Below are 21,640 nucleotides of genomic sequence, written 5' to 3'. Positions count from 1 at the left end.
TCTTTCTATCAAACAAAATTTTGTAACCTACAACCTCTAGTTTATCTTTACAGGGAATATTCCACAGACCAGTACTATGTTGGTCACTTCAAAATCCTTCACTATTAAAATATTTAAGGAATTTACAACATATACTGGAATATTAATTAAAAGAAACTTTAATAAATACCTCCTATATTTCGACAATATCGCATTGCCATCTTCATGGGAACATACAACTATGACATATGCACACAGGCACTACAAAAAAAGCAAATGAAGCAGAAGAGAGAAAACTATATAAAGAAAACTTTAGGACTCCATAAAAAATTAATGTTGTTCATAGAGTCCTAAAGATGGCCCCTAGCAGGCTATATTGGGTTGTCTTGGCTGTTGGGGTGAAGTTCTCAAGATGGAAGCTTCCCAAATTTGGGGGGGGGGGGGGGGGCAGTCATATGCACCCAAATTTGTTGAGGTTTGGAAAGTTTTTTAGAGCTGAGGCTGATTCCATGAACAATCTTTAATATTTAAATTTGCTGAGGTGTATTAATGTGGCTTTCCTCCAAAGTATTCTGTGACGGGTATCCAGAGCATGGTCTGTAAGCCCAGAGTGGCTGTACTGGTGAAACTGGATTAGTCTTTGTGTTCCGAAATCCTGACATTTGCTGTCCTGTCTGTTTGGCCAAAGTAGGACAGTTTACAACTGCAAGGGATTTGGTATACCCCAGGTAGGTCTAGGGGAAGTGGTTGGTCTTTGGTGGAGCAGATAAGGGATGCAATTTTTCATATGGTTTGTAACAAAAGTCAGGTCATATTTTTTTAAGATTTTGGTTAACTTTTCAGAGGTGCCCCGGATATAGGGAATGGTGATGGATTTAGTGTAATCTTTGTTATGAAGGGGAGCAGGGGGTTGTGGTTAACTGGTTTTAATATTTTTTGGATTTTTTTGGAGTTTTCCCAGTGCATACAATCCAGATGCATCCATATTAAAGAGAAATGAAAAAGAGGAATAGAAATTTATTTGTAATTCTCACATTCAGTTTTATTTCCGTTTTTATACACGGGAACTATGACACCTGTATGCCATTCATCTCAAATTCAGAAATATGCAGTATATATGTACTGCAAAATTTTTATACCTCCATATTTGAGCATTTCTGGTCAAATTTCATCTACTCTAGAGATCTGCCTTTCCACATTTCAGGCTTTTGATAGTTTTTTCTACCTCAAGTATTGATATATGCTCCTGACCACATTCCTCTTGAATATTTTCTAATGCAGTTCTATCACTGTGTGTGTGTTTCATTTAACAGTCTTTCAAAGTAATTACTTCAGACAGCTAGAATATCCTTATCATTTTTCTTGTACTGTTTCCTCCATTTCTAAGCTTCATCATCAACAGCATCCAAAACATTTTGCCATCTTCCTGATATTTCTCTTCCATATTCTTACCAAAGTCTTCTCATGGCATTGTTAGCTATTTTTATACACAGATTAACATGCCTCCATAGATGAATCAAATGGTGTTTTCTTTAGTTTGCCATTGATACTCCAAGATTTGGTTCTTGTTTGCGAGCTTTTTCATTTTTACTTGAATGTGTTTCCAATTGGGTCTACAAGTTTATCTGTAAGAGCTCAACTTTAATTCTTTTTAAAACTTTTTTATATATTATTCTTTTCAATGTAAAATTGTTTTTATCCTACTTAAAATTAAGTAATGATCACTTCTAATTTCAAATTCTCTATATACTCTTGTATTCTGAACCAGCATAAATATATTGCTATCAATGATAAAATAATCAATTAAGCTTTTCTTATTACTTGTGTCTTCTCTTCATGTGAACTTGTGATCATCTTTACAGTGGAACATGGTGTCAGTAGTTTGATTTGATTTTTTTTATGGTGTTAAAACATCAAAGGTCATACTGTGCCAGGACACAGGTTACAGCAGTGCATATGGTAAATGGTTAGTAGGACAATCATAAACATCCATGCCCTTGGCAGGATTCGAACCTGCAGCCTCTTAGCTGGACAGCAGATACACTACCACTCGGCCAACCAGGCTGGCATATGTCAATAGTGACCAGGGCTTGACAAATATGCTCAGCTCGCACATGAAGAACAGATTTTACTAGCGAGCAAGTGGCTGCAGTTCGAACAAAACAGAATATTTTTTATTTAATAAAAATAACTTTTTAAACTAAATATTTTAACTTTAAAAAGACACAGATACAGCATCACTAATCAGTGGTGCTACATCTGTGGAACTCCTACTGACTTTTTTAGACATCATCATCAGATTCCTGATATATACCCTCAAGAGAATGTAAAGGATTATGATAGTACTATATGAAAAACTTCCATCCTTACTAACTTCCTATCTACGATTTTCCTACAAATTAATCTATTACCTGTTAAGACTCCAACATTATCAGATCTTACATTTCGATCTTCTAACGCATTTTTTTTACTGTAACAATCCACCTATATCTTGGTCATCCTCTGGATCTTTTTCCTGCCAACCTGGCAGAGAACACTTGTTTTGATAATCTTTCCTTTCCCATTCTGTTTAAGTGACCATACCACCTGAGATTAGCTCTGCTAACAATGTCAAGTTATTTCCTAATATCCTCAATTTTTAATATCATATTGCCATTGATGCCATCTGTTCACTCCCCTAATCTTTCTCAGGACTCTCATATCTGTGATCTCTAGTCTCTGGTAAAGCGTTTTATTTCTAAATCAGCTCTCAGCTCCATAGGTTAAAATTGGTTTGAACACTGTCTTGTATATACAGTTAATTTAGTGTTTTGACTAATTTTTCCCTTATTCTATATAAAGTTCTTCAGTTGACTTCCTACCATACCAGCTTTGTCGATTCTGTTGTCTATTTCCATATTTAATTTACCATCTTCACTAAAAATTGTGCCTAGGTAGCTGAAATGTTTTACTTATTCTACAGGTTCTCCATTCACAATGCTGTTGATATTTTCAATACGTCTGCCTATTTTCATTGTCTTTGTCTTGTTATTGCTGACCTTCATACCAAACCTATTATAACAGTTATTCAATTAGTCTGGGAATCTTGCAGACTTCTACTGGATTTATTTAAAAGTATAACATCGTCTGCATAAAGTAAAGAGATCTCCAATTTTGATATCAGGTTTAACACCACTTTCCTTCATAATGTGATCCATATAGATAATAAATAACAGAGGGGATAATGTACATCGTTGTCTGACACCAGATTTAACATTAAACCATTTTCCTGTACTTCCGTCAATTCTAACTGTTGACTTACAACTCAAATAAAAACTAAGTATTGCTTGATATAATGTCCCATTAACACCATATAATTGTAGCATTTTTGAATAGCTTTTCTCTTGGCACCTTGACATATGCCTTTTCCAGATATACAAAACTGAAATACAGATCTTTGTTATATTCCCATGATTTCTCAACTATTTGTTGTAAAGTGAAAACCTGGTCCTAACGCCTCTATTTGGCCTGAATCCAGCTTGTTTTTCACCAAGCTTCCCTTTTCACAATCATTCTGAACTGTTTCTCAAGTATATTTGGATAAATCTTACCAGGAACACTCAGTAGGGAAATATCTCTGTAATTCTCACATTCAGTTGTATTTCCCTTTTTTATATAAGGGTACTATGAGAGCTACTCTAATTATCTGGAATTTGTCCCTCTAAGTAGGCCTTCTGAACTATGCAGTGCAACCACTGTAAGACTTCCTCCATACTTGAGCATTTCTAGTTGAAGATCATCTATTCCCGTTTTCTATCCACATTTCAGGCTTTTGATGGCTTTTTCAACTTCAAGTATGGATTCCTGATTGCATGTCTGTTGAGTGTTTTTTACTACTGAGCTGTCACTGAATGTTTCGTTTAACAATTTTTCAAAATAATTACTCCATACATCAAGGATATCTTTTTCTTCAGTTTTCATGTCACCTTTATCATCTCTTAATTCCTTTTACAGCACTCTTTCCTCCATTTTTGAGCTTCTTGAACAACCTCCAGAATATCTTGCCAGCTTCTTCTTATTTATTTTCTATGTTCTTACCAAAGTCTTCCCATGACTTTTGTTTAGCTAGTTTTACACAGTGTTTAGCTATTTTATATTTGTCTCTGTATTCTCTAAGACTATAAGCTGACTTATTTGCCAAGAACTTTTGATATGCTTTCTTCTTTTCTTTCACTGCCTCTTTAACTATCCATGGAGTTCTGATTTTTCTATCCTGCAAACAACCTCACCACATGCCTCTCTGGCTGAATCAATCAATGTTTTCTTTGGGACTTGCCACTGAATCTCCAGGGTTTGATTCCAGTTCCCAAACTCTTTTCATTTTTTCTTGAATAATGTTTGTGTATTTTAGTTTATAGTTCACATCTGAGAGCTGCTCAACTTTTATTTGCTTTAAAACTTTCTTAAATGTTCTTCTTTTCAGTATGAAATTCAATTTTATCCTGCTCAAGACTAAATGGTGAGCACTTCTAATTTCAAATCCTCTGTACACCCTAGTGTTCTGCACCAGTGAGAAAACATCAGCATCACAACAATAACACAGTCAATGAGACTTTTCTTATTCATTTCCTCTTTTCTCCATGTGAATTTGTGCACATTTTTTGTTGGAACATTGTGTTAGTAATAACCATGTCCTGAGCAAAAAATCCAACATTGAGACATATCATTAAAAAATTGGGGGTCTTGGAGGAGTATATTTTTTACATAGCAATTAGGATTTTTGCATAATTTGTCAAGACCTGGTAATGACTACTCCATATTGTGAACAGAATTCCAGCAGGTGCTCATCATTATTATATTATATATTAGCTTTACTATTTTTTTCCAAATTTTCCCAAACTTTTCTATATGCCTGGTGGGATTCATTTCCTACTATGCTGTTTAGATCTCCAACTGACATAACAGCTGACATAAAGAAAATGGAAAAGTTCTTTTCCATTTTCTTTATGTCAGCTGCTTTCTCTAATGACTGAAAAAATTCCTCCATTTCTTCTTTAGAACCTTCTGTGGGACCATAAGTTCAATTGAGAGTTATCGTCAATTTCACTATTTTGAAGTTTGCCCATAACTCTACTTGTAATTGCCATCGAATCAAGAAATTTATCTTCATGTTTGGTGTCGAATGCTATTGCTACTCCTTTTCCTTGATTATTATTTCCCAAAATATAGCATCATATACTTATAATTTAATATAATCTCACCTATTTTAGTTTTCTTCATCTTAGTAATGCCTATTATGTCCACATGATACTATTCCAGTTCTTCTGCAAGTTTGATTTCTTTTCTATGAACTGGAATAGAACCACATGGACATAATTGGCATTACTGAGACAAAGAAGCTTAAGTTATCCTATATTGGAGTACTGACAAGCAATAGACTAATTTTGAGGGAAATTGCTGATAAGAGATTAGTAGTAATATAAACTTAATGGCATAGCACTGTCATAGTGTTCTGCACACACCCATAGAGAATACATAATCAAGAAATTGATGACAACAATATACCAATTAGAAATATATATACTGCAAAAGCTATAAAAAAAGAATCCCTATATGCCAATAACATGGATGATGGAAATCTACAAAGTATAGTGGTGGATGACTGAGTGAGAAGAGCAGCAAGACAATATCTAACAGATAGATAAACAAAATAATATTTAGCGACAAGTCCTTGGATGCTTTTGAAAATGAATATTAAAAAAGCAGTTGTGAAGCACAATATTCATTTGTCTTGTTTAAATAAGATACTTTATTTTTATAAATATTTATTATAATAATTTATATGGCATCCAACTGTATTCCTGGGACTGGATTCTATTAGGACTGGTTGGAGTAATCAAATAGGAAGAATGAGATTATGTGCTTGCTCTCAGTAACCAACCTGAATGTAACAAAAGGAATGCCAAAATCCAGTAATTACACATAATTATATTGCACTGACAATTACAGAAACTCTTAGTTTAAAATTATTTAATAACTGAAATAATGATTTATTATTATTCAGATTACTTAATAGTATGATAAACAAGTATGGAAACAATGTGAAAAAAATCTAAAGTGCATTTTACAATAGCATTCTTGTAGAGTATTTTATTCATTATCACAACACCATTTTCAGCTGTAGCTTCCTATGATTAAAAAAACCACAAGCAAGCACTGAATAAGTAAATGAAACTAATTCTAGAATTATGTTAACATTAAACATGTGTGCAATGAATAAACAAGAGAATGATCACATATAATTTTATAAGGCATGCTTTAAGGATATCAAAGAAAAATTATAGCCAACCTCTCACTAGCTAACTCCTAGAGACCACACGAATACTTGGTTATAGGAATTTCTTCTAGCATAGCACTTACTTATGGTTCATTCGTCAAATTTTCAGTGCTTTGTTATAGTGAGTGCCAACTTTTTCATTGCTACAGTGATAATCAACTTTACATGTCTTATGTCAATTCTAAACATTAGCTGGTAAGCTTATAATAGCAAACAAATTAATCCGAACACTCGCATTTTAAAGAAAATTTTAATTTCACAAGAAAATAAGTACAAAAATTAAACTCCAAATTTAACTAATAATTTATATGTGCTCCTCTATTCCTAATAAGTTCATTAATTTGCTTAAGCAAAGTCTCTACTATCCCAACAGATTTAACAGGCCTTTGAGGTCCACAACCTTCCAAGCATGCTTGGATTTCGTAACCGAAATACGAGGTTAGAATGGTCACTCCTATGCCTCAAGGTATTCTTGGCTGTATCCCTGTGTGTTCAAGGGGCCGGTTTGCCTGCTTGCAGGATGAAAAACACCAGATAAACTGGCAGAAAAAACCCTACTGCCCGTGCCCAAGACCGGCTAACTTGGCTATGGCTGAGGAAGATCCTTCAGCTCCTCACGTCTCCGACGGGAATCGAACCTAGGACACTCCTTCCCCAGGCATATGGTTGCGAAGCGCAAAGCCACTAGGCTAACTGCGCGAACTAGGCAAAGTCTCTACCAATGTAAAATAAAACACATTTTTCTTATTTCTGCATCTCGAAACCATACTTTTATAATGGATTGTATTAAGTTGTCCTTAGTATCACAATTTAATTTTCCAAGTCTATTTTTCACTATGGCCCACAAATTTTCTATTGGGTTAATGTCAGGAGAGTTATTTGACCACTGAAGCAATTGGACGCTGTGATTTTTGAGGAACTCTCACTTTTTTTGAAGTGTGGCATGGAGCGAGATCCTGTTGGAAGATGAGTTCTTTATCTTCCTGCATCTGTGGGACCACTCTTTTCTCCAATATTTTTACGTATTGGTCACTTTTCATCATACCATCAACAGGCAGAAGTAATCCTGGGCCATCATGTGCAAAACTCCAGAACATATGTTTAACTGGTTGTTTAGAAGCTTGTTGAAGATGAGCAGAAGTAGCCTTCTCAGCTTCTGATTTGTGAACATAGGGTACTCGCTCTCTCCTTGAACAAAGAAATGGCTCTCATCTGAGAATATGACCTTCTTCCACTTCTCAACAGTCCAATCTTTTGTACATTTTTGTCCCCTAGCACATAATTTTCGTCAACAGTTGCTTGTTTTTTGGTCTGTAGGCAGTCCTCCCTGCTTCCAACAATCTTTGATGGACTGTCATGGCAGAAACATCCCACTAGCTGTCAAGTCTCTATTTAAGTCTACAGCAGAATCGAATTCCTTTTGCTTTTCCTAACTAGTAAAGATCTTGAGTAAGTGTAGTTTTCCTTTTCTGTCAGGAGAAAAGGTACTCATCCCCCTAAACCCTCTTGAAAATTGTGATGACAGTACCCAAACCAACACCACAATCACTGGAAATTTGTCTCCGAGTCATGGATGTGTAATGAGAAAGAGTACGGGAAAACCTCGCTTAACGTGAATCTGATATGAGCAATAATCAGTTAGCGTGATTGAATGAAAAGATACTATTTCCCGTTTTAAGCAAGTGATTAATCGGTTAACGCGATTTTTTTTACGTTACAAGAAATTTTACGTTATGCGAAATTTTTTGTCGCCAATCTGCAGTGAATGGAAAAGCTGGAAGTCATTAAGAGACAGGAAAGTGGTGCTAGTAATACAATGATTGTGCGAGACCTAGGATACAGCAAGTCTAGAGTTTGGACTATATTAAATAAGAGCAAAGAACAAGGAACGTTGCTATTGCTTCTTTAAGCATGCAGATCACCTGAAATAGAAGCCATTTAATGATAGAGATGGAGCGTCTTCTATCATTCTGGATTGAGAATTATAACCAAAAAAGAATACCTCTAAGTACAGGGAATATTCGGGCAAAAGCTCTTGATATTTTTACCTCGTTGAAAGAAACTAAATTTCAAGAAGAATGTAAAAGCTTTACTGCAAGTCTAGGATAATTTGACCATTTTAAAAATCGAGCTGGACTGAATAACATAAGAATAACTGGGGAATCTGCTAGTGCTTATAAGGATTCTGTGGCCAAGTTTCCTGAAGAATTGCAAAGGATAATTCAGGAGGGTAATTATGATGATCGGCAAATATTCAACATCAAAGAAACTGGTCTCTTTTGGATACAAAGTATCTAAAGATCGTCTTACGCTTTTATTAGGAGGCATGCAGAAGGAGACTTTAAACTCAAGTCTATGTTATTTTTTATTGTGCACAAAATCTAAGATCTAACATTACTGAAGAAATCAGCACAATTAACATTATTGAAGAAATCAACACAATTAGAAAAAAACTTGAACTGGATAATGAAGATGTGAGAAACTTGCTCTCACTCACATTGTGAGTGAGAGTTTTCAATCACATTTTCAAAAACTTTTCAATCTTTTCAATTTTCAAAATTTTCTCAATGTGATTGAAAATTTTCAAAATTTTCAATCACATTGAGCATGCTAAGAAAATTTTGTTTGATGCTGATCCTCATGTGGAACAAAGCTTCGAAGTCTGCCAAAATCTTGATAAAGCAATCACCAGATATCACAAATTGCATTACAAGTTGAAAAAGTCGAGCACGATTCAAAAATCTTTACTTAATTTTTTTGTAAAAAAGTAGCTCACTAAAATGTCTAGACATTAAATAAAAATTTAAGCAACTGATTTTTTATTAACTTTGATGATTTTATCCTCTAATATAGCTAATACTGTAATTTGTTTTTCCAAATTTATGCTAACTGATGGATGAATTATAATGATTCCTACTGTTCCTTGTATTCGCTTAGCGCGCATTAATTGATGGATTAATTAATCGCGTTAAGCGAGGTTTTCCTGTACATATTTTTGAACACTTTTTTGGAGATGTATCCATTTTACGGCTACACAAAATGAAAAAAAAAAAAAACCACTACAAATGTCAACTTGTTTACACTATTAATAACCACCATAGACAGTTAAAACACACAGCACTCAACTAAAATAGTGAACTAAAACCAAAACCAAAAATAGTAAACCAAAATCAATCAAAACAAAAATTATCGTGAACTGAAACAAAAACCAAAAACTTCACAAAAATTCAGCTTGTTCAGATTAATTTGTTCACTACTCTAAGTCAATTACTAAAAATACAAAATTAGAATTTACAATCATATTATTTCATGTAGACATCAGGAACAGTTAAGTAAATAAGCCAATTTAAAATTTTTTCTACAAACCTGAAATAAGTGTTTCTGTTATGACCATCAAATCATTGTAGTCAGCATAAGCCATATAAAATTCACATGTAGTAAATTCAGGGTTATGAGTGAGATCAATACCTTCATTTCTAAACAGTCGACCTATTTCATAAACTCTATCTATACCTCCAACTACTAACATCTAGAAAAATAAAAAACAGCAGTTATCATTGGAAGCAAAAATAATAATGATATATATATATATATATATATAAAATAAACCACACAGATTACCTTTATGTCTTAATAAAATGTTGTTTTTTAATTTGTTTAAATTCCACATTTTTTTAAATTTTGTGACAGTCTGAAATTTATTTAAATTGGCATCTTAAATATCTCTAACTGCAAGAAAGATTTAACATGATCATCATTACTTTAAAAGAGAGAAAATAGAGAAGAAGGTATTATCATCATCAAATTCCTGCCATGTACCCTCAAGGGGTGTACATTTATGTAAAATTCAAATTTTAAGGAGAATTATGAAAAAAGAAAGAATTGTGAAATACTTTAACCTGTTGATAATAATAATAACTATTGTCCTAATTATAAATTTGCAAGGCCTCTATGAACAAAGTAGGTGGGGATGGCCTGAGAAAGAAAGACATATTTGAATCCTATATCATAGTAAGAATTTTATAGATAATTGTTTCAAGTAGAGCTAAATCAATTAGCCATTCAAAGGCAAAGGCAGCATGATTTTTCCCCTTCTGGAAATTGTTTCTTCAGTTCTCCAACAAAAACAAACAAGTTAGCCTAGTTTGAGAACTAGCTCCATTAACAATGAATTTGATATTAAGAGAATTAGCTAGTCAGCTCTATTCCCACACTTCATGTATGCAATTGAATGTGTAAGTGGAATAGTAAGCCTCAGCTATCAGGTAAAAAACTAAATAAATAAGTGAAAACTAAATATAAATAAATAGAAGATAACAAAGTTCCATCAGTCATAGACAGAATATGAAACTGAGGTTTTCTCATTCCAACTAACAACTTAATAAGGGAAAGTATTCAACTACACAGGCTTCTATTTATGAACATAATAAAATGCCAATAATAGCCCAGCAAAATATTAAAAATAAAAGGTAAAAAAATTAGCCTACAAATAAATACCAATTCTATAATTAAAACAGAATGGGGGGGGGCAAATAACGCAGTGTGTGTGCACCAATTTCTGTTTAACTTCCAAGCATAAAGTTGATAACTTGAAACAATTAATACATTATAATGAAACAAAATATTCTGATAATTTAATAGCTTATAGGAGTTATCTAAATGGGACAATGTAGAAAGTACATCTCAGCTTCTCCATATAAAATGAATATCTCACCTTATGATACAATTCTGGAGCAACTCGCAAATACAAATTCATGTTGAGTTCATTGTGATACGTAATAAATGGCTTTGCTGTTGCACCTCCAGCAATCATGTTCATTATTGGAGTTTCCACCTAAAAGACAATTTCAATAATTTAATATAATAAGATGGCTAACAAAGCTTTCCTTGCCTGTGATTACATCACAATCAAAATAAGAATACAATAACATCATGTATTTTATGAAGACACAAACATTTATCTTTTTTTCTAAAATAGAGAATTTCAATACACAATAGTTTCATCTTCTCTTCCCTCTGTTAGGCTCAATGGCCTATCACAACTAAGTAACTTGACTGAATCCTGCCACTTTCATATAAGACCAGCCAATTCACCTTTTGTTGAAAAGCTGACTCCTTATAAAGGGTGAAGGTTCAAATCCCATTCTAGATGAGATGCAAACCCAGGACTTTTGAACCAAAGGATTGCTTATTAATGGAACTATGAAGGGTCTTTTGCAGATGAAAACATGAAATCAAAATAATAAGTTTCCCCAAGTCAAAATCCATTTTCCTTTTGCATATTAGGTCAAATGGTTGCCATTGCCACAGCCAAGTAACTAACCTTGTTCTTTATAAACCTAATTATTGGTAAGGATAGGGGAATACTCTTTACACAGGCTATATCTGTCAACATACATGTTCTTTGGTCAGTTTGCCAGTTTTGCTAGGGAGGGAGAGAGAGAGAGAGAGGAGAAACCTTTCCATCTATATATGTGATTCATTAACTTCAGCTGAAAAATCATTAAAAATGTTCTTCATATCTGAGATAAGAATCAGTCTTTTCACCAAAAAAGAGCTAAGTTGCTCCTTCTGTTATAGATGCACTAAAAAAAATTCCAATTTTGCTTAATTAATTTTCTGCTTGAGATGAAACCAAAATTTCATCATCAAATTCCTGACATGTATCCTCAAGGGTGTACACGATATTATGATAGTACTATATGAAGAACTTACATCATTACTAACTTCCCATCAACAATTTTCCACCAAATTAATCTATTATCTGTCAGGACTCCAACATTATCAGATCTTATATTTCATCTTCTATGGCATTTTTTACTGTATCAATCCACCTATATCTTGGTCTTCTTCGGGTACTATATGATAGTACTATATGAAGAACTTACATCATTACTAACTTCCAATCAACAATTTTCCAATCTATTATCTGTCAAGACTCCAACATTATGAGATCTTATATTTCGTCTTCTGTGGCATTTTTTACTGTATCAATCCAACGATATCTTGGTCTTCTTCAGGGATCTCTGGGCAGAGAACTTGTTCTGCTAATCTTTCCTCTCCCATTCTGTTTAAGTGATACTACCACTTGAGATCAGATCTGTTAACACATTCCTGGATGCTAATAATGTCAAGTTCTTTCCTAATATAATCATTTTTAAAATGATACTGACACTGATGCCATCTGTTCACACCCTAATCTTTCTCATGGCGCTCGTATTTGTGGTCTTTAGTCTTTGTTCAAGTGTTTTATTTCTAACCCACCTGTCAAATCCATAAGTTAAAATTTGTTTGAACTGTCTCATATACAGTAATCACAAATGAACAAAATAAACAGGAAGATTTACCATAAATGCTCCTATCAAAAATCACATCATCTTATTTTTGCTCCAAAAATAAACATATAAAAATCAAGACTCCCAACCACATCTGTAACCTTAATTAACCCAATTAATAAAGGTAATGAGGCAGTTAAAGTATAAAAAATTATATAAACCCCTACCTGCAGCTTCTTAGGCTGATGACCCTACCCCAAAATTATAACAAAAAGAGGAAGTAATGATGCTTGAAAAAATACATAAAGTATGAAATCATAACAAAAAAAAATACATAAGTAAACAAAATCCTAATAAAAGTATTTCCCTAATGCATTCATCAAAATTATCTCCTGAAAACTTCATTCCAAATCTAGCATAAATCATCAAAAATAACACCCATATTCGTAATCCCACCCAATCTAACACTTATTAAATCACCACCTAACCCAAATCCTCCTACTGTTAAGGAAAATACAAAATTAAAATTTACTATTCTTTTCAGGCAACATAATAAAACATAAAAACAAATTTCAATTAAATTTACTTTTAAAGTAACTAGTCTCAATACTAACAAAACCATTCCCAACATTAAACAATTTTTACATGAACATAATTCCGACCAAACCCAAGACCCAAATAAACTAACAAACCTAACCCCAGCCTACCTGCACAGATCATAGCAGGAATAAAAAGTATAATAACCGAACCTTCTATAATCCCCTCAGCCATAGACACAATAAATGCTATTATTACACCAAACATAACTATCTCAAGTCTCAATAATATTAAAATTACATTTCCTCCATCTCAAAAAAGCAATAATCCCCTCAATAAAAACAACAATTGAATTCCAAAGATATAATTCGGTGATTACACCACATTTTTTTATTATTCAGTTATATTAAAAATGTTACAGATAAGCTAGCCAAATTAATGAACAAACACAACATAAAAGTAGCCAAGAAATGTTTGAAACGAGACAAGAAATGTTTGTCCTATGTAGCAAATCCCGCAAGAGCAATAGATTTTGTAGACTCCATTTTTTAAGAGGATGATGAGGTGGTTTTGGTGGATGTAGGAATCTTGAGATTTTTTCCATAGGAAGGAAGGCTACTTTTATGTTATGTTTGTTCATTAATTTGGCTAGCTTATCTGTAACATTTTTGATATAAGGAAGAAAGATTGCGTTTTTGTAATCCTGTTTTATTGTGTTGTTAGCTGGAGGCATTTTAAGGATTCTCTTGATGGTTTTTGTTTCATATCCATTCTGTTGGAGGATTTGTGTTAAGTATTTTAGTTCTTCATTACATCTTTCTTGTGTGCAGGAGATATTGTATGGTCTGTCTCGAAGAGTTTTAATTAAAATGCAATCTCGCTTCCTTATATCAAAAATGTTACAGATAAGCTAGCCAAATTAATGAACAAACACAACATAAAAGTAGCCTTCCTTCCTATGGAAAAAATCTCAAGATTCCTACATCCACCAAAACCACCTCATCATCCTCTTAAAAAACCAGGAGTCTACAAAATCTATTGCTCTTGTGGGATTTGCTACATAGGATAGACAGGAAGATCTGGAGAAATATGCATGGCTGAACAACAAAAAGACGTACAATACAAAAGAGAACAAAAAACAGGTCTTGCTTTCCATACCACTTCCACTGCACACGATGTACTCTGGCAAAAAACGACAATGTCATACACAGAAAACAACAGTTATATAAGAAAATTTAAAGAAGCTGCTAATATGCTAAAAAACCCAACCCAATGCAATAAAAATCAAGGTTTAATTCTCCATCAAGTGTGGTCAGCTCTAATAAAAAATCTACCTCAATCTGAGTTCGGACTGTATGAACGAGAACAAGAACACGTGACATCATCCAGTATTGTTCAACGTCAATAACGTTATATATCTGCATTCTGTTATTTGAGTTTTATGAATAGCCAGACGATTATGATTTGTATTTATTAATTCTCTTGTTTAAACTTTAAGTTATACTATTTACCCCCTGAAGATGTAAATCCTATGATTTATGAAACTTGTCGGGAACTATTATTTCAGTGTTTTATATAACTGAATAATAAAAAAATGTGGTGTAATCACCGAAATATATCTTTGGAACCAATTAGCCACAGAAGTCTACGCCTGCAACAATTGAATTTCCTCATCTTATCATTTACTTTAGCTTATTTAAAAGTGTGGGTTTTGTAAACCTAAGAAAATTAAGTAAATTTCAGAAAATATTCTGCTCAAACCTACAAAACTAGCATTTTACTATAAACTACTTTCTGAATCACAAATGAACAACTGTTTCAATATTTATTATAAAATAAATATTGAAACAGTTGTTTCAATATTCATAATCATTACTTTAATTTTCACCATTATTGCTGCCAGAAACTGGTCTATTTTTTTTTTTTTTAAATTATTAAAACCTCGTGAATTACCTATATTCTTTTTCTAATTTTCTTAGGGGGAATACTTGTATTATTTATATTAACAAGAACTTCCTCAAATGAGAAAAAATTAGCTTGCCTCCAGCAATTATTATCTTCTTTCACTACGCATTATTCCCGCTTCCTATGCAGGGTCCACATGTTACTTAGATGTGACTACTTGTTAGTACCGCTCCCAACCAACCTGTCGCCTAGTCTGCTGCTGGGGGGGATATATTTTTGGCTGTAGTTGCGTATGTTCACAGGGCCAGTTTGCCTGCTTGCAAGATGAAAAACGCCAGATAAACTGGTGGAAAAAATCCTACTGCCCGTGCCCAAGACCGGCTAACTTGGCTATGGCTGAGGAAGATCCTCAAATTCTTCAAGTCTTCGACAGGAATCGAACTTGGGACACTCCTTCCCCAGTCATATGGTTGTGAAGCACAAAGCTACTAGGCTAACTGCACAGATGCCTCCAGCAATTATTATACTAATCCCAATTACCATCCTTTGATTCCTACCATCATAACCCTCTCTACACGAGGATTATTGATGGTATTGACTTATACTAATCCTTCAAACAATTTCAGAAATGTTCCTGGCTATCCATTAATCTGCTGATATTACAACAGCTTTTCAAGCGATATCTCGTAACACCCATGATGTAAATCAGCGTTTCCCAGATTTTTCCTACGACGGAACACTTCGCAAATCCTGAAATTTTCACGGAACACGTTGGTTATTTTGCAGTGTATTAATAATTAATTATGGCATAATCATAAAGAGTATTAGTACACTTATGTGTACGGTGTGGCATGTTGACAAATATAAAATTACATTTAAATCAGTTATCAATCACTGGACTAATGAAATCTTGTAGCATATCATAGCTTCCTCAGGACAACATCACTAAATTAATTTGTGCTGATTTTCATTGACATATCCCATTCCGATCACCAAAAATTTATATCATTATAAGTACTTACGAGTGAATGCAGACTTTTTCTCCTGTGTGTTAGTAGTTTTTCCCTCCTTTTGTACATCCTGGAGGTGGATGAATCACTGCCTGTTGACAGTGATTCATGAATCTTTGTAGGCTGGAGGTGGATGAATCACTATCTGTTGCATCACAAACACCTTCAATAAGAGATTTCTTAACACCAAAATTAAACAAAGTCCCATGTCTCTTATTCATATTAAAATTTAAATCTGTAGGCCTATTACTTTTAAAAAATCACGGCACTATAGTTTCAAAACAAGCACTTTCACTCTACAATACGAACTTGCGAAGAAAGTATTCAGTATTACTAGATTTGAGAACCTGATTCAGACTACCTTGATCTTCAATTTCAGTGGAAAAATTTTCTTTATACTTCCTTGCTGATTGGTCACTAGCATTTGCAACACAGCTGTTATTTCATTCAGTTTTGAGAACAGAGGAAACATCGTCCATTGTTGTAATCGGCTTGCAGGCAATTTTTATGACCGGTCATAAACAGCAGTATTCCCTTTCTCAAATTACTTCCATGCTTAAAAATACACGGCTTCGTCACTGACTAGGCCTACAGATGTAAATTTTAATATCAATAAGAGACAAGGGACTTGGTTTAATTTTGGTGTTAAGAAATCTCTTATTGAGCGTGTTTATGATGCAACAGATAGTGAATTCATCCACCTCCAGCCTACAAAGCAATCTCCAGGATGTACAAAAGGAGGGAAAAACTACCAACACACAGAAGAAAAAGTCTGCATTCACTCGTAAGTACTTATAATAATATAAATTTTTGGTGATCGGAATGGGATATGTCAATGAAAATCAGCACAAATTAATTTAATGATGTTGGCCTGAGGAAGCTACAATATGCTACAAAATTTCATTAGTCCAGTGATTGATAACTGATTTAAATGTAATTTTATATTTGTCCAGTGTTCTAAGGAGCACAATTTGGGAAACCTCATGTAAATAATGGGTTCCTAATCCGAGTTTTCCAAGCAAATGAGGTCAGAATAATATTTATCGCATTATACATCCACATAGCACAAAGTATGAGGGTAGTCTGAAAAGTTCTTGGCCTAACAATGAAAAAACGAATTTATAATTTCAAAATTATTTTTATTTTTCAACATAATCTCCCTTAAGACTAATGCATTTATTCCAGCGATGCTCTAGCACCATTATCCCATCTCTGTAGTGGTTCTCAGTAAGATCTGCAAAATACCCCTCTACAGCTGCAATCGCCTCTTGATTCAAAGGGAAAAGCTGACCACTGGGGAAGAGTTTTAGTTTTGGGAAGAGCTAGAAATCAGAGGGAACCAAATCTGGGAAATAGGGTGGATGTTCCAACAATTCATAGTGCAGATCCCTTAATTTTCCCATTGCCAAAACACCTTTGTGGTGCAGCATTGTCCTGATAAAAGATGATTTTTTTCTTCTGCAAACTAGGTCTTTTCTTAGGGATTTTTTCGTCTAGTCAAAAGATCAGAATGATATTCCCCGGTTATTGTTTTAAACTTTTATTATTATTATTTGACACCTCCAGGGGGTCAAAATACTCATCAAGGGGGAGGTCACCTGTTTTACAACTGTTTCCACCACTCATTCCCTAATTATCCACCAATTGACCACAACTACCTCAACGCTATCTACTGCCAACCACCATCACTAGTTTTCCCACAGACAATCACAAACATCCATGGCAGGATTCGAACCCACAGCCTTTTGGCTGGAGAGCAGATATGCTAACAACTCGGCCAGCCAGGCTTTTCAAGATAATTAATAAACAAAATACCTTTAGCATCCCAAAACATCAATGCCATGACCTTTCCTGCTGATGGAATCAACTTTGTCTTCTTTGGCGATGAACAACTAGTTTCTGTCCACTGTTTTGACTGCTGTTTGAATTCTGTATTCTTGTTGAGAGGCTTATACGCTGGTTAAACATGATAACTAATATTTAAGGAATTGACAGCGTATACTAGAAATATAGATTAAATAAACTTTAATTTATACTTTCCGATATTTCGGCGAACGTCACGTTGCCATCTTCTTGGAAACTTACTACTAAGACATGTGCACACAAGTACTAATAACAGCAAATGAGACTAAAGCTAGGAAGCTAGCATTTTCCTAAAGTCCTGATGGTGTCCCCTGGCGGGCTATATTGGTAGTTCTTGGCCTTTGGGCTGAAGTTCTTCTGATAAACATTTCCCAAATTTGGGGCAGTATCATGCATCCAAATTTGTTGAGGTTTGGCATGTTCCTAAGGGCCGAGGCTGATTCCATGAATAGTCTTTCATACTTGAACTTGCTGCGGTGTATTACTGTGGCTTTCTTCCATCTTATTCTGTGGCGAGTATCCAGAGCGTGGTCTGCAAGCCCAGAGTGGCTGTACTGGTGAAATTGGATGTAATCCTTGTGTTCTGAGATTCTGATATTTGCTGTCCTGCCTGTTTGGCCAAAGTAGGACAGTTTACAGCTGCAAGGGACCTGGTATACACCAGGTAAGTCTAGGGGGCCTACACTCCTGTGGAGATTACCAACAGACTAAAACCCTATAACTCTAGACCCCCCCGCATATATGGGCTCCCAAAAATACACAAAGAAAATGTGCCATTACGTCCCATAGTGGATGGCATTGATTCCCCCACTTCCAAACTAGCCAAGCATTTAGCCAAAGTGCTCTCACACTATACTGGCAATACACCATCACACATAAAAAACTCAGCCCACTTCAAAGCCAGTATAGAAAACCTTACACTCCAACATAATGACATAATGGTCAGTTTTGATGTCTCCTCCCTATTCACGAATGTCCCCCTCAAAGAAACCTTAGAGCTAATCCAAGCTAAATTTCCTCCCGATATCTCAGCCCTATTTCAGTTTACAATGAACTCAGGCTATTTCGTTTGGCAGGAAAAATTCTACAAACAGATAGAGGGGACAGCCATGGGTTCACCACTTTCCCCACCCTTGGCCAACTTCTTCATGGAGACGTTTGAAGAGAAAGCCTTAAACTCAGCCCCACAAAAACTACCATATGGCTTCGCTACGTTGATGATGTCTTCGCTATTTGGCCACATGGCCCGGATTCACTCCTCTCCTTCCTAACACACTTAAACAACCAACACCCTAGAATCAAATTCACCCTGGAAAAAGAGGAAAACAATAACCTCCCCTTCCTAGACACACTAGTCACCCGCCAACCTGATGGAACCTTGGTTTTCTCAGTTTATAGAAAACCCACCCATACAGGCAGATACATTCACCAACAATTCCCCCCCCCCCTCACAACAATATGGAGTTATTAAAACATTATTCAACAGGGCAAAAATAATCTGTTCTAATGATCAAGCCCTAACCACTGAACTAAATCACATCCGTGACACTTTCTCAGCCAACGGCTACCCCCTCCAAAAAATACTTAACCCAGTTATCCACAACCCACCACCACCTCCCCTTCACAATAAAGATTACTCTAAATCCATCACCATTCACTACATCTGAGGCACCTCGGAAAAAATCAATAAAATCCTAAAAAAACATGACTTGACCAGTTGTTACAGACCACATAGAAAACTGGCATCCCTTATCCGCTCCACCAAAGACCAACCACTCCCCCTAGACCTACCTGGTGTATACCAGGTCCCTTGCAGCTGTAAACTGTCCTACTTTTGCCAAACAGGCAGGATAGCAAATATAAGAATCTCAGAACACAAGGATTACATCCAATTTCACCAGTACAGCCACTCTGGGCTTGCAGACCACGCTCTGGATACTCGCCACAGAATAAGATGGAAGAAAGCCACAGTAATACACCGCAGCAAGTTCAAGTATGAAAAACTATTCATGGAATCAGCCTCGGCCCTTAGGAACATGCCAAACCTCAACAAATTTGGATGCATGATACTGCCCCAAATTTGGGAAACGTTTATCAGAAGAACTTCAGCCCAAAGGCCAAGAACTACCAATATAGCCCGCCAGGGGGCACCATCAGGACATTAGGAAAACGCTAGCTTCCTAGCTTTAGTTTCATTTGCTGTTATTAGTACTTGTGTGCACGTGTCTTAGTAGTAAGTTCCCAAGAAGATGGCAACGTGACGTTCGCCGAAATATCGGAAAGTATAAATTAAAGTTTATTTAATCTATATTTCTAGTATACGCTGTCAATTCCTTAAATATTAGTTATCATGTTTGAATTCTGGTGTGTAATGGTTAATGCAAGTCTCATCCATAGTAATAAATCAATACACAAAATAAGTTTTATTCTTGTTAAAATGCTCCAAGCACTGTTCAGAGATTTTCATGCGAGTGCATGTTTGATCTGCTATGAGCAAGTGCAGCACCCATCTTGCACAAAGCTTTTTCATGTGCAATTCTTCATGCAAATATATCTTACACATTCTGTTGAAATGCCTAGTCTCAGCAATTTCATGCATTTTGACTTGCCAGTCATCCGATACTATATTGTGCACTTGATCAATGATTTCTAGTGTTTACACTTTTTGGAGTTCTTCACATGGATCATCTTCAAGGCTGGTACAGCCACGTTTAAACTCGACAGCCAATTTCTTAATTGTCAAAAATGAAGGAGAAGAGTGCCCATAAACTTTTATGTACTTCGAATGAATTTCTATTGGCATTAAACCTTCTTTTACAAAGAATTTTATAACCGCACGATACTCAATTTTATCCACTTCAAGGGATACAAACAACACTTTTGCTTTAGACAGCTGTATAAAACAAACTACTTGATAGAATGACTTGCAATTTCACATGGATGCTTATGATAGATGTACCGACTTAGAAAAAAAAAATCTTGCCGATAGTGTTGCCATCTATGGTCAAGGCAACTTTTCAGACCACCCTCGTATACAAATATTACAAATCTTTTATGAATAAAGAAACATGAATATTGAGAGTCATCCTTCTTCTCTCAATAATTACTACTTTTTTAAGCTATGTCTTACCATGAGAGGACAGATATCCTACTGAGGAGCTACAGTAATTACAAACCTCCTATTTACTATCCCAATGCTAGGACCAGATTTAGTCAACTGAATTTGAGGAGGACATGGATGATAATCCAACACTATCAAGTTTCTTCACATTTCATTTCTTCCTCCCATTTATTTTAATAGTCCTATCAGTTATACATATTATATTCCTCCACTCAAATGGCTCATCTAATCCCATTACCATCAACAGAAAAAAAAATTATAAAATTCCATTCTCTCCATTTTTCTCAATCAAAGACCTCATTACTTTTATTTTTATCCCAACATTAATTCTTATAGCCACCCTTATTTACCCACATACCTTAATAGATCCAGAAAATTTTATTCCTGCCAACTCTTTAGTTACACCAACACATATCCAACCTGAATAATATATTTTATTCTCATACTCTATTATACAAGCAATTTGCAATAAGCTAGGGAAGTTTCAACTCTAATAGCATCCATTATTATTTTATTTTTATTATCCTTAATAAATTCAACAAAATGAAGTAAGCTTTTAATTGGCAGGTACTTTCTTACCTGTCAATAAAATCATTTTTTGATTTTTCATTACAATTGTGTTTATCTTAACTTG

The 21,640-nt window shown here is 34.8% G+C and overlaps 1 protein-coding gene across 1 annotated transcript in view; it reads right to left on the bottom strand.

The window, feature by feature from the left end:
* LOC150103145 (lysine--tRNA ligase-like) overlaps window positions 1-21,640 on the bottom strand; it is a 199,946-nt gene that overhangs the window by 109,650 nt on the left and 68,656 nt on the right. The window contains exons 7-8 of the mRNA XM_090398349.1: window positions 11,010-11,129; window positions 9,662-9,824 (exon numbers count right to left, since the gene is read on the bottom strand). Of these exons, the coding sequence (XP_090254475.1) occupies window positions 9,662-9,824; window positions 11,010-11,129 (283 nt within the window). The remainder of the gene's footprint in view (window positions 1-9,661; window positions 9,825-11,009; window positions 11,130-21,640) is intronic.

The sequence above is a fragment of the Typopeltis vanoorti genome, chromosome 9, assembly GCF_054136105.1.
Source record: "Typopeltis vanoorti isolate ZY-2024b chromosome 9, IOZ_Tvanoo_1.0, whole genome shotgun sequence".
NCBI lineage: Eukaryota > Metazoa > Arthropoda > Arachnida > Uropygi > Thelyphonidae > Typopeltis > Typopeltis vanoorti.
This window is presented reverse-complemented; position numbering and strand designations above follow the sequence as displayed.